General features: G+C 42.1%; 2 protein-coding genes across 14 annotated transcripts in view; one reads left to right on the forward strand and one right to left on the reverse strand.

Annotated features, from left to right (window-relative positions):
- Positions 1–6,721, reverse strand: part of MIER1 (MIER1 transcriptional regulator) — a 60,853-nt gene extending 54,132 nt beyond the window's left edge. Inside the window, exons 1-3 of one of the 13 annotated variants that reach the window (XR_008419228.1) lie at positions 6,439–6,721; positions 5,235–5,335; positions 2,436–2,509 (exon numbers count right to left, since the gene is read on the reverse strand). Coding sequence is in view for 11 of the 13 variants with exons in the window: in XM_019448945.2 (XP_019304490.1) it covers positions 2,436–2,509; positions 5,235–5,335; positions 6,439–6,505 (242 nt within the window). In the remaining 2 variants the exon portion in view is untranslated. Of the gene's footprint in view, positions 1–371; positions 875–978; positions 1,174–2,435; positions 2,513–5,234; positions 5,336–5,947; positions 6,054–6,121; positions 6,236–6,438 lie in introns of those variants that run through there. The other 12 variants (XM_053894224.1, XM_019448945.2, XM_053894260.1 and 9 more) reach the window with 12 other exon arrangements.
- The window catches only part of DNAI4 (dynein axonemal intermediate chain 4), an 85,296-nt gene continuing 75,154 nt past the window's right edge, over positions 6,704–16,845 (forward strand). Inside the window, 2 exon segments of the mRNA XM_053894214.1 lie at positions 6,704–6,762; positions 6,764–6,871. Of these exon segments, the coding sequence (XP_053750189.1) occupies positions 6,704–6,762; positions 6,764–6,871 (167 nt within the window).

The raw sequence follows: 16,845 nt of genomic DNA on the forward strand, positions 1-16,845 counted from the left end.
GTAAGGGGGGGAAAAAAAAGTATTAAAAAAATCAAATGTTTAAAGGTTTAAATCAGAAACAAAAATTCAAATCTCCAGAGGCGTTAACACTAAGTTTCAATGAATCATAACAGTGGTTATTTGCCACGATTTGAGGCCCCAAAATATAAAACAATTACCACCGAGGAAAGGGGCCTTTGGTTAACTCGTTTACTGGAAAAAAAGGGGGGGGGGGGGGAACCAACAAAAAAAACCTCCCATAAAAGGGGGAAAAAAAGACAATAATAGATAGCCTTGATAGGAAAGGGGGTGGGGGGGAATGCCTGGAAAGTGAAGAGGGGGAAAGGTAGAAAGCAACTCTTCCGAAACATAAAGAGAAAAAAAGGTTCTACCTTCGGGAGGAATGGAACTGTTCCGTAGATTCAGGGGGATTCCCCCAACCTAAAGGGCCGGATCGCGAAAGGCTACGTTTATTTCTCCACGCTCATCTTAGCTCCATGAGAAAAATGAGAGTTGAAGGCCATTCTGCCTTACGTTTTCCCCATCAACACGGACTGGATGTCAGTAGCAAACGGGTGGGGGTGACACGGAAGGGCGCAACAGCATCTCGGTGAAGGAGGGAAGAAACTTCGCAAGAAGAGGAAGCAGCAGCTCCTCTCTCTTGGCCCCTAGCACCGGCCGGCGAAGTTGCGCCACCGGCGCCCCTGCCTGGAGGGCGCCCACTCGCCCTCGCCCCTCTCCGCACGCACTACCACGCAGCACTCGACCCTTCAAACTGCCCCCGAAGTCCAACTACGCCTCCGCTTCCTCCTACCCCCGGACCCATCCCAACTAAGTTCCAAGGAAAGCTCCCGCCCAGAGCGCGGCCTGTTCCGGACAACAGGTGGGCAGTGGCGCCAGCAGGGCTGGGCCTCTCCTAGCCAGGCCCACTCCACTCCTCCCCGGCCAGGGCCCGGGGCGCCCGGCTCCGGGACGGGGAGGGGGAGCTCGCTCCCTTACCTCCGCCATATTTGCCGTACTGACGGGTCACATCTCCGCGGCGGCCGCAGCTGGGTCACGGCCAGAACCCGGATGTGAGAGTCGGCAACGGGACTCCAGCCGCCGCCGCCGTCTCTACCGCTCCCGCCGCCGCTGCCTTGGCGGGAACGCGCAGGAGCCGCCCGAGCGCGCCCACCACACCCCACTCCGCCCCCTCGCGGCGCCCCGGCCGAGCTGGACTGGAGGGAAAAAGCCTGAGCGCGCGCAGGAGCAGAGGCGGGCGCGCGCGCGCGCGGCCCCGCGGAAGCCTTCCCCGGGAGGAGCGCGGAGGGGGCGGAGTCAAGGTGGGTGTGGGGGGTAGGTGGGCTTCTCCGCGCGGGGCGCCTCCCCTGCCCTTAGCGGATCCGCGACTCCAGCTGAAGGAGAGGGCTCTAAGGGACCAGAGAGGTCAAGGGAAAGTGCCCAGAAAACCGTGTCCAGCATTTACATCGCAGGGGAAAAGATACGTTACATTCTACATGTAGGCCTTTTTCGAAGAGCATTTGCTGAAAACGGATGTTGCTGTGATGCAACAACGGCAAAGGCACAAAGTAGTGCGCTTTGAAAGCGGTTGTCTCTTGATAAGTATTTCTCTCTCCGTTGATTCCCGACGGGAAATGTAAAATCCCACATCCCCAAACCTTAGAGGTCAGAGATTAAGGGACTGTGGATAGGTAGTCTGCCATCCTCACATCTCATCTGCTTTTCCTCACACGCTTCCTGAGATGCCAGGAGCAACATAATTGTGCAATGTTTGAATTTTGCACAACTGGAGAAAATTTCAAAATGCGAAATACTGAAAAGCTGCTCTTTGATAGATATAAATAATCTCCGACTTGACTGCAGAGAGGGAAAACCTGCTTATTTGCAATGCCTGAAATGCCTACAGTTTGAAAGTTTATTTTAAAACACTGGCCTAGAACTGCCAATTGGCCTTGAAACCAATTCTAATGACTGCAGGGTCAATGACTGCAAAATAACAAACATGTTTCACTTCCATTACTAACGCAGATACTGGCTAATACAAAGGTGATATTAAAACATGCACTAACACATTTTACTAAACCAGGAGTTGAAGTCTTAATTTCAAAAAGCCCGTTTTCCCTCAAATGTTCAAGGGTTTTTAATGCAATTTCAAAAAATGATTGCCCATATCAACCAGTTCAGTATAAAAAGTCATTCCTTCCAAATGTGATGCCAGCACTATAATATACTGCATAAATGTGCACATACACAGTTTTTCTTTTATACTTCACTTACAGTGCAACATGGGCTGTTTGCTTAAATTTGTATTCCCTTAACAGTCTAGACTCTATTAACCAGTTTCCTTTTTCCAAAGACTCAACATTAACTTGAAATTCTTATGTCCAATAATAGTTTGTGCATGAATAACTTGTGCATTTATAGGTATATGAAGCTGCTAAGCGAAAGGACATTACCTGGTAATTTGACAGGAAAAGAGTCCACAGACAGTCTGTAAACCAATTAAACATAAACATCTGATGCACATTTTCTACTGAAAGAAAAGCAAGGGAAAGAAGAGAAAGGAAAACTTTAAGGTTCCCAAATCTACAAACAATTTTTACTGTACAGTATTTTCATTTTATTTTTTTTTAGAATACTTATACAAAAGTGTTTTTCAGGATTCCTTGGGGGAATAAATATTTTAGCACAGGTATATAGAAGTACACTACTGAATTACCTTAGTCCTTTTGACTCAAAATAAAAGTCATTTTTTGAAAAGTCAGTTTGTGTTTAAATAGTTTTCACTTTGAGACACTTGATGGAAACAGCTGAAGGCAAAGAACAACTGATGTGCACAGACCTGAGGTGGGTAAAGACAGAAATCAGGGGCCCAGAGGTAGAAACTCAGGCTTTATAATACCATGGGGATAAAGGAGTGTTTTCCATTTAAATACCAAAGTTAATATATGAAATTTAGCTGGTTCACAAGAAGAAAAATTTTTAAAAAGTGTTGTCAAAATGCAAAGTACAGGAATAACTTGCTTAAGTCCATTTAGTCTTTGATTCTTCAGTTCAACCTCAAAAAAAAAATCCCAATTGTGATTAAAAAGCTGGGGATCATGGTCCCTTAAGCTACTGAAATTGTCAGGAAAATCTGAAATGGTCAGGAAAATCCCATCTAGGAGATATCTGAATGGATATCCCCTTCTTATTGATAAATGACTTTTAAGTTTATTAATAATGTGTATCATTTTTACTAATTATAAGTGGCATTATCGTTTAGGGGAAAAATTCCCTCTACATATTTCTCCTTCCCTTTTTAAAAAAATGTGAATTCAGTGATTTTATTTATTTTTTTTTAGGTTCAGATATTCTAAAGATAAAAAGAAATGCCTGCAACATTATAAGTCATTTGTAACACATTACTCCTGAATTCAGCATGGTTTTACTCCCATTTTATTCTTGTGATACACTTATCTTTCAAAATTTTAGGAACCACCTTGAGGAAAGCAAAGTCTTTCTCAAAAACTCTTGCTTACCTCCTCAGTAACAAATATGTAAAAATTAACTTTTCATTAGCCACAGAATCTTAGTGTCTTTAGTCAATTTCTACCCTGTCCAGGTAGGAATCTCTCATTATGTCTCCCCACTACCAGGCTTTTCTGCCTATGCTAAAACACCTCCAATGACTGATGAAGACACTGCTCTTTTCAGACAAAGCTCTATGTTTGGAACATTGTTTTATTAAACCAGAATCTATCTCCTAGTTACTTCCATTCATTTCCCTGAGTTTTTCAGCACTTCGGATTAATTCAATAGATGTCTTCTTTGTATTTAAGTGCAAGCAATCAATATTTATACTTGGAATAACAAAATATAAGTCTTCAATGCCTATTGATATTAGAAGAGCTAAAAACAAGACATGACAGAGTTAAAAGTATGAGAATATTCACTAATACCTATGAGCTGTTTAAAATCATTACAGTTTATATTACGTGTTAATGTGATGTCCAAAATGATAGCTCTGTTACATCATGTAGTAAAATGTTTAAAGTTAAGCTAAAAAGTGTGGTTAATTCCAATTTTAGGTGAGGTTTGTGGCTAATGTCCCAAAACAAAAAAAAATCTCTATACAAAGCCTGAATAAATGCCTCTTTAGCTCCCATTCCCCACCTACAAGCTTCATTATTTTCAGGCAAACTAACATTAACTTTCACCACGTTGAAACTTCTCAAAACTGTTATTATATTGGGAAATTATTTTTAAACAATTTACTGAATACTCCATTAAAAAGTTATTAAACATTTTTTATAGAAGTTATAATACACACACACACACACACACGCACACACGGGAACCCTTCAGTTAGTATTCTCCTTTAACAAAAGCATTTTAAGGTCACAATTTTACTTCAACCAGTACCTTAAACTGACCAATAAATAAACGTCTCTGGCAATTTACATATACCTATGAAATATAACCTGTTATTCAGTACCAATACCTGATGCAAATGTAAGTACTATATATCCATACTACATAAACAAAATGTTATGCAACTCAGGTACCTTTCAAAACGCTCCAAGAAAATATCTGTAAGTTTACTCTAGAGCTGTTTGAATGAAACAGATGAATGCAGCGCATTCAAAACGCTAACAACAAATTCTCTACCTAACAATTTTCAGAGTCCATGAGTCCCTTTTGAGATTATTTGGTAAACTATTTACTAAAATTTTTATTTAAAAGTAACAACCTACACATTATGTGCAGGTAAAAATTTATGGATAGCTACCAGTTTGGTTGAAAATACCTAAATATCAAAAAACTTAAAATGACATTTTAGATAAATTGAGAGTTTACCTTTACTTTAGTAGGCAGAATGCGGGTTACAAAGCAGTAATGCATTACATTCGGAAGCCCCACAGCTATGCAAGAATCAGCATCATCTTTTTGTTAGTTTGGTTTTTATTATTAACCCCACCTCAAAACACTTACATAGCCTTTTGGTTCTTCAAAGGACAGTCTTGTTTTTTTCACAATTTTTACATAGAGTTTTACCGGGCGACCCCTTTTATCAGATTATCACAAACTGATTTTTTTCTTAATAGTCCTAATATTGTCGACATGTTATTTTTATCTCACCCAAACTCTGGAAATTATTGGCCCATCATCAGTTCTCAAACACTGGAATATACAGGAAGAGTAATGTAATATTTATATTACTTGAGGGAGTTTGGATTTTCCCTCCCTTAATATCCAAGTGTGCCCCTGCCTACCAGCATCACATCCGTCTTGTCTGCATTGAACCTCAACCAGTTGGTTCTTAACCACGTCCGAAACTCAGCCAGGCACTGGGAGAATCGAGCCACCACACCATCTGGATCAAAGGAAAGAGAGCCTCAGTAGTAATGAGACCAGAGATGATGATACCGCAAGCTCACCATGTCTCTAATTCTCAACCTCTCATTTTTAAAAAGATGGCCAAGAATTAGGACAAGGATCCCATGACAATTTTAGGAAAACATTAATGGGCCTTGGGTCATGCCATTTGTAAAGAAATAAAAGCGACCCAATAAATAGGTCGCCTCATTCCGTCCATGATTGAAGAAAGAAGGTTCGTTCAGTCAACTCCACGTCATCTGGGCTAAGCGGCCCCAGTAGACGGGTGAGTCTGTAACTGCACAAGCTTTTCTGCAAAATTAAGAATTTTAGCGTTGGAGGAAGCTTTAAGGATAACTGGGGCCCAGAGAGGGGTAGTGACTCGCCCAAGGTCACACAGCAAACGAGGATCAGAAATGGGCTCCCAGCCAGGGATCTTTCCAAGAAAAGCTGTAAAAACAAGGCCATTTCAAGGAGGGGGAGGCATCTGTCCCCAGGGATCTTCCCATCGGGCAGGAGAACCTCGTTCTTTCATATTAATGCCCTCTTCAGTCTTCCTGCCCTCCCTCATTCCCTTCAAAAAGGGCGGCTTGCCCAGGACCCTGCTCACCACGGGGACTGCAGTGCGAGCAGAAGCCTCCCAAGGGAGGGCTGGGACCGAACCCGGATCTACAGGGGAAAAGAGGCGGAGCCACAGGGGGATGGTCAGCTTAGCCCCACCCCGACCGAATTCGGGAGCCGACAGGAGAAAGGGGCGGAAGCGAACTGCGCGAGACGAACTCACACCGCAGCGGATTCCCAGCGCACCGCGGCCGCCGGGGAAGATCCGCGCCGCCGCCACCGCCAAAGCAAAAGACCGGGCTAGGAGGGGGTGCGCTGTGGAGGAGAGCTGCGCATGCGCCCAGAGGGGCGACGCACTCGGGGAGGGGAAGCGGGCCGGGCGCGTTCTCTCTCAGCCCCTCCCCGGAAGTTAAGGGTCTTCCGGGCGGTACTCTACGGTGGGGGAGGGGAAGGAGAGAAAGGGGACCGAGGACACTTTAGGAGCCCCTCATCCCAATCAGGACTAGGAGAGGAGAGATGGTTTATGGAGGCTGCACTTACAGCCGCTGCCGCTGCTGCCGCCGCCACCTTCACTGCTGCCGCCACCGCCTGAAGAAGCCCCATCCATCCGCCTGCAGCCGGGGAGACTCAGAACCTGGGAGGGGCCTGGGGCCCGGGCCGCCCGCCTCCTTTTTCTAGTCGTCGTCCGGGGCTTCCTCTTGCTCCACCAACCCTCTGCCCTCCCCTCCGCCTCCGCCCTCCTCCTCGGTCTCCAGCCGCCAGCCAACCGCGCGGCCGCTTGTTGAGCCAGGGTTCCTCCGTCTCCATGACGCCCGGCAAACATTCCCGAGCCTCAGCCGGAGCCGCTAACGCCGAGGGTTGGGGTACAGGGACTCCAGAAGCAGCCAGGGAAGGGGTGGCCCACCACTCCACAGCCTGTCGCAACCATGCCTATCTCTCCAGCAAACAGCCGCAAGCAACAGAACCTCTGGTTGTAAGTTCCGGCGCTAATCTTCCTGGGTCTCGGAGGAAGCCCCTTTAGATCCAGTCTCTTAGTGCGTCTGGGTTCAGTCATCCCTCGAAGCTCTCATACCGCAGTATCGCCTTCCGTGGCCTAGTACAGCCTTTTTGAACCCCCTACTGCTGTGCTTGCTCTACGGGAAAGACCTACTTTGTTTAGAACCGCTCCTCCTCCTAGCATTCCTGGGGTGGTTTTTCCGGTCTGCCGGGTCAAGCTTGTTGCCCCCATTCAATCCTCAGCTTCAGTGAGCCAGAGGACTGAACTTTACTAATGCTCTGTCGTCGAAGTTTTTTCCTGCCTCCTCATGCTATCGTGCTTTTAAAACCCATTCCTGCTAATGTTCTGCCATTTCTGCAACACTTGAACGAGAGGTTGGAGAAGAGCACACAACTCTGTGGACTTGTTTCGCTTACAACTTCAAATGGTTCTTTAGTGCTGCCCAGCAGTTGCACTAAAGTTTTCTGATTCATCCATTCTCCCACACTTCCGGACCACTTTTGTTCTCTTCTCAGACCTTCAGCATCTCTCCTCCAATCTCCACTAGCTCAGCTAATCTTTCTTTAATAGAACTTGTTGAAAGTTCTTGGGGGAGATCCTTACATTCTCTCCAGAATATGGTTCTCAGGGTCTTTTTTCCATTCCACCACAACACCAAAATAGTTTGCGTGAAGGTCAGCAATAGGCGTGCATCCAAATGCAATGGCCATTCCTGTTTCTTCTTAACCCTCCTACTTCTCAAGTTTTGAATCACTTCGTTTGGTTTCTTGGACACCAGCCCTCCCTAGTTCTCTCTTTGGTTTATGGCTACTTGTTTTCAAATTGCTTTGCTGGTGGTAACTTTTCTTCTTTTCCATATCTAAATACTGGAGTGTTGCTGGGGTCAGTTTTTAAACACCTTTTTTTTCACTATTGCGTTATGCTTTAAAAATCGCCTATATACTAATGACTCACAAGTTTATATTTCTAGCCAGCACCTCTTCCAAAATCCAGACTTTAAAAAATCAATGTCTGCACTTAGAAGTTAATAGGCATCTCCAAATTTATATGCAAAACTAATCTCCCCCAACCCCTTATATACTTTGCAGTCTTTGACATTTCAGTAAATGAGAGTTTCCACTCTTCCAATTACACAATAAACAACCTTGGAGTTTCCCTTGACTTCATTAATGCCCCACTCCATCAGCAGATTCTATCATTTCTACCTGCAAAATAAATCGAGACTACCTCCCTAATGTAAGTCCCTGTCACATCACAGTAACCACCTAAATGGTCTTCTAATACCCCAAACTTAGTAATCACTGTGGCTCTTCTCAAAACCCTCCAGTTTTTCCATGTGAGTAAAAAGCTCATGTCATTACAGACCCACAGGATCTCACCTTGGACCCTTTCCTTTGGCTCATTGTTTCACAACAATGTAAGGCACATTATTTTCCCATTTCAAGGCTTACGCATTTGCTGTTCTTTGGTATATTGCACCCCCAGTTAGTCTCATGACTCACATTTCCTTCACACGTCACCTTAACAAAAAATCCTTCTCAGGGTGCCTGGATGGCTCAGTCAGTTAAGCGTCTGACTTTTGATTTCAGCTCAGGTCATGATCTCATGGTTCATGGGTTCCAGCCACAAGAGGTTTCTCTCTCGCGCTCTCTTTCCCCTTCTCCCTCTCTCCTGCCCCTCCCCCACTTATGTGCACGTTCTCTCTCTCAAAACTAAAACATTTTTTTTAATCCACCCGTCATAAAATAATAAAACTTATCCCTCCTTGGTATATGATACACTTTTTCATTATTCTGTCTTCACCCAAATTGTCGAACTCCATGGGGCAGGCATTTTTGTTTCGTTCACTGCTATTGCCTTCAATGAAGAAGGCACTCAATAAGTATTTGCTGACTGAACCTAATATTGGTTACTGCTCATCCTGTCTGATTTTTGTTTTACTTGTAGGTATGGAAATCTGAAAGTAAAATTGTGTTGAATTCATGTGAATTTTTTTTAAAAAGTCTTGTAACTCTCATAGTAGCTTAGAGGATTAGAAAATTCTCTTGGGAATTTCTTACATAATGACAAATTCGTAGGAGATTACCTATTAAGGAAAGAATCAGGTGGGAGATGGGAAGTAGTATAATCTTCATTTTTTGAGATAGCCAGGTTACCCAATTAAAGCAAAATTTCATAGACTTTAAAGTTTACAGCCATTGGTTTGACCAGTAACCAATGTTATTTCTCATCTTTCTCCTTTTAGGACTTAATCCTGAACTTGAAAAGAATCTCATAAAACATGTATTTACCAATTTTCCATTTTCTCACTCCAGTTTTTCCTATATTAGATCTTTTCTATTAGCTTAGCAATATGAGCAATCTCCTTTCATGGTAAAAACAACCACTCTTTCTTCAATGCTTTTATCCCACTTCTCTGCCTAGTTCCTCAATTCTCCTTTCTTACAAGTTCATTCATTTCCTTTTGATTCTTTCTTAGAGTTTTCATGTTATCCACTTTTTCTATTAGAGTCCTCATCATATTTTTTTAAGTTTATTTATTTATTTTGACAGAGAGAGAATCCCAAGCAGGAAGAGAATCCCAAGCAGGCTCCACGCTGTCAGCATAGAGCTCGTTGTGGGGCTCAATCCCACAAACTGTGAGATCATTACCTGAGCCAAAATCAAGAGTTGGACCCTTAACTGACTGAGCTACCCAGGTGCCCCTAGAGTCCTTAGCATATAAATCATAATTATTTTAAATTCCTATTCTTGACAGTTCTGAAATCTCTGCCATATCTTAGTCTGGCTGTAATGCTTGCTCTGTTTTTTCAGACTGTTCTTTGTCCCTTTGATATGCTTTGTAATTTTTTGTTGAAAGCGAACATGTTGCATCAGGTAATATGAACTGAGGAAAATAAGCCTTTAATGTGAGATTTTGTGTTTATCTGACTGGAAATTGGGCTGTGTGGTGGGTTTTTGAGGCTTCAATTTCCTCTGGTGTCCTTGTGTTTGTCTCCTCTGTTTTTTAGGTTTCCCTAGAGACTCCTTCATAGAGTCTGAGCCTTGCATTTCTTCCCATTCCAGTCCCCTGTTACTGTACAGGCGACCTCTTGGTGTGGTGATAAGATGTTGGGGGGAGAGGAAGTGTTCTATAATCCTATGATTAGTCTTAGTCTTTTAGTGGGTGTTTGTCCCTTCAGTGTGACCTTCATAAGTGTTTCTCAGATTTTTTTTCCTTAGGTGGAACAAGAAGTCTAGAGGGTCTTGGAGTTGTGTATTTCTTCCCCCCCACATTGGTTAGGCTCTGATAAAATAGTTTTCCTTGAGGGCAGGCCTTTGTTAAGGAAAACTGAACGTTCTGAGTATATTTTAGAATAGTTATGCCCTATCTCCCTGCTGAAATTATTAGGGAGTTTTTCTCTGATCATCCCAAGAGCCCGATGAGTCTCATGGTGGGCCTCCGTGTGAGGCTGGGCCCTCAGGAATTTTTACCTTTCAAATTAGTCTACACTCAGTCTCCAGCAATTAGTCAGTTATCCTTTAAGTTTTCCTACCATTTGCTGGCCCTAGTTGCAAAGTTTCTACTCTCAGTAAATTGTGATTCTCTGTTTTCTCCTGCCTGTCCAATTTTCAGGCCAGTGGTTTGCCTATAAACTAAATGATGGATCTGAAAAACCTGTTGATTTTCAGTTTGCTAAGCTTTTTTCTTGTTATAAAAACAAGATTGATGACTTTTGTGGTCTTTACATGTTGGACCAGAACATCTATGTTCACTTTTCAACCCTTGCAATCTGTCGTCTCCATTTCTGTACAGAAACTATTCAAAGGTCAATAATGAGTTACCTAAAGGTTTCAAAAGTCACCAAATTCAATGGGCTTTCTTAACTTCTACCTCTCTGCAGCATCTGACAGTGTTGATCTTCCTCAATAAATTTAAGTTATCCCTGAACTTTACTGGTTCAAATACCTCTTTTCTGATTTCTTTTACTATCTCCAGTTTCTCCCCTTGGTTCTATTACCTTCTTTTTATGCCTTTAGGTTTTTATTTTGGGACTCAGTTCATTTCTTATCATCTCCGTACAGAGATTCTCAAATCTGAATCTCCAGCTTTCACTTCTATTCCTTAAAATTCACTTTACTCTTGCATTCTTAACTGCTACCAGACGGCTCCATCAGATATCACTGATATCTAATATGAACATGTCTACAATTTAACTTCTTATTGTGTTTTAGAAGTGAAGAGTAATTTAGGGGCACCTGGGTGATTCAGTCGGTTAAGTATCTGACTTCAGCTTAGGTCATGATCTTGCAGTCTGTGATTTTGAGCCCTGCATCGGGCTCTGTGCTGACAGCTCAGAGCCTGGAGCCTGCTTCAGATTCTGTGTCTCCCTCTCTCTCTGCCCCTCCCCCGCTCACACTCTGTCTCTCTGTGTCTCAAAAATAATAAATAAATATTAAAAAAAAAGAAGTGAAGACTAATTTAATCATCACCTTAACTCAATGAGATAGGTACTATTATTAACCTTAATTTACAAATAAACAGATTAATAGCCTCTGAATTATTGGATGAGTTTGAGCATTTAAATTGACCTTTGAGGGGCGCCTGGGTGGCTCAGTTGGTTAAGCGTCCGACTTCGGCTCAGGTCATGATTTCACGGTCCATGAGTTCGAGCCCCACGTCGGGCTCTGTGCTGACCGCTCAGAGCCTGGAGCCTGTTTCAGATTCTGTGTCTCCCTCTCTCTGACCCTCCCCCGTTCATGTTCTGTCTCTCTCTGTCTCAAAAATAAATAAACGTTAAAAAAAAAATTTAAATTGACCTTTGAGTTTTAGTTTTCTTATTTGTAAAACATGACTATTAAATATCTTACAAGTTATTATAAGAATTGAACTAAAGAATATAGATGGAAGTTCTTTGAAATTTAAAATTTAAGTAGTATTGTTATTATCTGTTACCAATTCTGATCAGTTCTGTATCTGCTGTCTTTTAAGGATGCCTGAGTTATGTTTTAATCAGGTATGTAAGACACTTTGACAGGGAAATAACTATTATGAGGGGAGGAATTTTTTTAAATACTCATGGATCCCTAGAAACAGGATACATGGCATGCCATGCCACACAGGGGACCACATGGGAAAGCACAAGAGCCAGTCTGGAGGTAGAACAAGCAAGAAGAAATATGGGCACGAACCTTTATTGTGGTTTCTGTGGGAAGAACAGACAAAGCAGAATAAGCAGGTTTACAATGAGCTCATTTAAATAATTTCAGAAGGTTCTGGTTATAGGGGCTATCTCTAATTGTCTGATTCCTGTCCCAAGGGTGATTAGGGCAGGTGGATAGTGGCCCAGAGAATGAGATCTCCGTGACAGCCTGATAAAGGTTGTTAAGGGTTTAGGCTCTGGATTGGTTGGTTTCTATAAGGGTGCTTATAAATGAGCCCTTACTGTGTATAGGCATCCATTAGCCTTGGGAGGGGCATTCCTTCCAGGATGAACAAGTTCTTAGATGTCAAAGCATGAAAATGCAAAGATAAAAAGACATGCTTAATACATGGTATATGTTGTATTTGTTTTATTTCTACATCTGCCACCTGTGTTAAACCTTGATTACTTCTCACTTGGACTATTCCCATAGCATCTTAACTAATGATCTTACTTATAGTATGTGCTGCATACAGCTAAATTTTTCTGAAGCATAGTTTAAGTCACTTTACTCTTCTGCTTAAAAACCTTCGAAGACACTCTCTTGCTTGTGTAAAAAATCCCAGACTTAGCCTGGCTGTTTTACTTTTATAAAGGTTAACTTTGTTTTCCTTCATGTATTTAATTGAATCATTTAAGATTCCCTGTATATACCACATGCTTTTCTACCTTCATTGTTCACAAAGATTTTTCCTCAGGGTGCATTTTTCATCTTACTCCAATGCCTTTGTCCCCCTTCACCTCCACCCACACCAAACACAAACACACATTTATATGCACACCCCAAGTATGTCTTTGGAATCCCACTTAACAATTCAAGACCTAACTCAGATGTCACTCATAATTTCTCTGTTCAAACCTCTCAGCCAAAGTCATCTTAATACAACTCTCATTTCATCTTCTGTGTACTTCTTTTGAGGCAAATACAATTTTGTACTTGCATTATAATCATATACACATTTTATTTCTTTTATTAGACTATAAGTTCCTTAGGGTCTATATCTGATTCATATTGTATCTTTGCCAGTGTTTAGCACAGGGCCTTATGTATAGCAAGTGTTCTATAAATAACTAGAATGAATGGAAGAAATTTATTTGGTTTAGGTTGGAATTACCATCATTTCAAGAATGAAATCCTGTCATTTGCAGCAACGTGGATAGAACTGGAGGGTATTATGCTAAGTGAAATAAGTCAGAGAAAGATACATATCATATGTTTTTACTCATGTGGAACTTGAGAAAGTTAACAGAAGACCATGGGAGAAGAGAAGGAGAAAAAATAGTTACAGAAAGGGAGGGAGGCAAACCATGAGACCCTTAAATACAGAGAACAAACAGGGTTGATGGGGTGGGGGAGGAGGGCGGGAAAGAGGGGAAAATGGGTGATGGCTATTGATAAGGGCACTTGAGATGAGCACTGGGTGTTGTATGGTTGTATGTAAGCGGTGAATCACGGGAATCTACCCCCAAAACCAAGAGCACACTGTATACATTGTATGTTAGCCAACTTGACAATAAATTATATTAAAAAAAAATTACCATCATCCCATTAAACTAAGAAGGAGCTAAAACAGAAACTTTTTCACAAGCCACACCTACTTTTATTTTTGTGGTTATTTCATAGTGAGATTTGTGTATATGTAGTATGTTTTAAATGTCATTTGCCTCTGTTTACATGGAAGTGATCATCAGGAGTTCTTTCTACAGATACCAATTGAATGCCTTATATTTTTCAGTTATTGCCCTACATAATGAAGTTACAGGAGTCAAAACAAACTAGGTCCCTGCTTCAGGAAACTCCAGAATGTGCAGCTGTACATAACCATTTGTATTATGACTCTATTTTCAGGTGTAGTGGCTTTCAAAGTGGTTACCTCTTCCCGAAACCTCAAAGTGGTTATCTTCTCTAATTTGCCTCTATTGAAATATCTATTTTCTAATGTAGTTAGAGACATACCACAGATTTTTTTAAGTGTTTATTTTTCAGAGAGAGAGAGAAAGTACGCATGTGCGTGCAAGCAGGGGATGCGTAGAGCGACAGAGGGGGACAGAGGATCCAATGCAGGATCCATGCTGATAGCAGAATGCCAGATGTGGGGCTTGAACTCACAAACCATGAGACCATGACCTGAGGTGAAGTTGGACCCTTAAACCAACTGAGCCACCAGGTGCCCCTATACCATAAATTTCTAACATAATTGGCTACAGGTACTTCTTTTAATTTCTTTCAAAAAGTGGTCTGTATTTTCTGATTGCCTATCTATCAGGCAGACTGCTAATAGCTGGACCTGAAATTGTGGACATGATAAACACGGTTCCTTCCCATAAAACTTAGAATGTGGAGATTTGGGGGGTCACTGATAATGCTCTCATAAGATCCCAGTGACTACCTAATTGATAGATATAACATCATTCACTAATTCCTTTCTATTGGGGTCCTATGGGGAATAAAAGAGGAAGAACTGATTTATGAGTAAGTGTGATATTTCATTATGCGTCTATTCAGTTTGAGATGTCTTATAGATATTTAGCTAGAGCCACCCAGTAGGCTGGTAAACATCTGAGTATGAAGATTGAATGTTTTGAGTTAGATATAATGATTTATTCAACAAATATTTATTAAGCAGCTACTGTGTGTTGAGTACTATTGTAGGCATTAAGGATATAGCAGGGAACAAAACAGACCCAAATTTAAAAAAAAAAAATTTTTTTTAATTTTTTTATATGAAATTTATTGTCAAATTGGTTTCCATACAACACCCAGTGCTCATCCCAACAGAAGCCCTCCTCAATGCCCATCACCCACTTTCCCCTCCCACCCCCCATCAACCCTCAGTTTAGTCTCAGTTTTTAAGAGTCTCTTATGGTTTGGCTCTCTCCCTAACTCTTTTTTTTCCTTCCTTTCCCCCTCCCCCATGATCTTCTGTTAAGTTTCACAGGATCCACATAAGAGAGAAAACATATGGTATCTCTCTTTCTCTGTATGACTTATTTCACTTAGCATAACACTCTCCAGTTCCATCCACATTGCTACAAAAGGCCATATTTCATTCTTTCTCATTGCCAAGTAGTATTCCATTGTGTATATAAACCACAATTTATCCATTCATAGGCTCTTCCCATAATTTGGCTATTGTTGAAAGTGCTGCTGTAAACATTGGGGTACAAGTGCCCCTATGCATCAGCACTCCTGTAGCCCTTGGGTAAATTCCTAGCAGTGTTATTGCTGGGTCATAGGGTAGATCTATTTTTAATTTTTTGAGGAACCTCCACACTGTTTTCCAGAGCGGCTGCACCAGTTTGCATTCCCACCAACAGTACAAGAGGGTTCCCGTTTCTCCACATCCTCTCCAGCATCTATAGTCTCCTGATTTGTTCATTTTAGCCACTCTGACTGGCGTGAGGTGGTATCTTAGTGTGGTTTTGATTTGTATTTCCCTGAAGAGGAGTGACGTTGAGCATCTTTTCATGTGCCTGTTGGCCATCCGGATGTCTTCGTTAGAGAAGTGTCTATTCATGTTTTCTGCCCATTTCTTCACTGGATTATTTGTTTTTTGGGTGTGGAGTTTGGTGAGTTCTTTATAGATTTTGGATACTAGCCCTTCGTCTGATATGTCATTTGCAAATATCTTTTCCCATTCCGTTGGTTGCCTTTTAGTTTTGTTGATTGTTTCTTTGCTGTGTAGAAGCTTTTTATCTTCATGAGGTCCCAATAGTTCATTTTTGCTTTTAATTCCCTTGCCTTTGGAGATGTGTCAAGTAAAAAATTGCTGCGGCTGAGGTCAGAGAGGTTTTCTCCTGCTTTCTCCTCTAGGGTTTTGATGGTTTTCTGTCTCACATTCAGGTCCTTTATCCATTTTGGGTTTATTTTTGTGAATGGTGTAAGAAAGTGGTCTAGTTTCATTCTTCTGCATGTTGCTGCCCAGTTCTCCCAGCACCATTTGTTAAAGAGACCGTCTTGGGGCGCCTGGGTGGCTCAGTTGGTTAAGTAGCCGACTTCGGCTCAGGTCATGATCTCGCGGTCCGTGAGTTCGAGCCCCGCGTCAGGCTCTGTGCTGACAGCTCAGAGCCTGGAGCCTGTTTCAGATTCTGTGTCTCCCTCTCTCTGACCCTCCCCCATTCATGCTCTGTCTCTCTCTGTCTCAAAAATAAATAAACATTAAAAAATTAAAAAAAAAAAAAGAGACCATCTTTTTTCCATTGGATATTCTTTCCTGCTTTGTCAAAGATTAGTTGGCCATACTTTTGTGGGTCCACTTCTGGAGTCTCTATACTATTCCATTGGTCTATGTGTCTGTTTTTGTGCCAATACCGTGCCCGTGCTGTCTTGATGATTATAGCTTTGTAGTAGAGGCTAAAGTCTGGGATTGTGATGCCTCCCACTTTGGTCTTCTTCTTCAATATTACTTTGGCTATTTGGGGTCTCTTGTGGTTCCATACAAATTTTAGGATTGCTTGTTCTAGCTTCGAGAAGAATGCTGGTGCCATTTTTAATTTTTTTAAAAAATCTTTATTTATTTTTGAGAGAGAGAGAAAGACAGAGCACAAGCAGAGGAGGAACACAGAGAGAGGGAGACACAGAATCTGAAGCAGGCTCCAGGCTTTGAGCTGTCAGCACAGAGCCCAACGCGGGGCTTGAACTCATGAACTGTGAGATCATGACCTGAGTCAAAGTCAGATGCTTAGCCAACTGAGCCACCCAGGTGCCCCTGAACAAACCCAAATTTTTACCCCCATGGAACTTAAATTCTATGGAGTGGGGAGACA

The sequence above is a fragment of the Panthera pardus genome, unplaced genomic scaffold (assembly GCF_024362965.1).
Source record: "Panthera pardus isolate Hobbes unplaced genomic scaffold, ASM2436296v1 HiC_scaffold_11, whole genome shotgun sequence".
In the NCBI taxonomy this organism is placed as follows: Eukaryota; Metazoa; Chordata; class Mammalia; order Carnivora; family Felidae; genus Panthera; species Panthera pardus.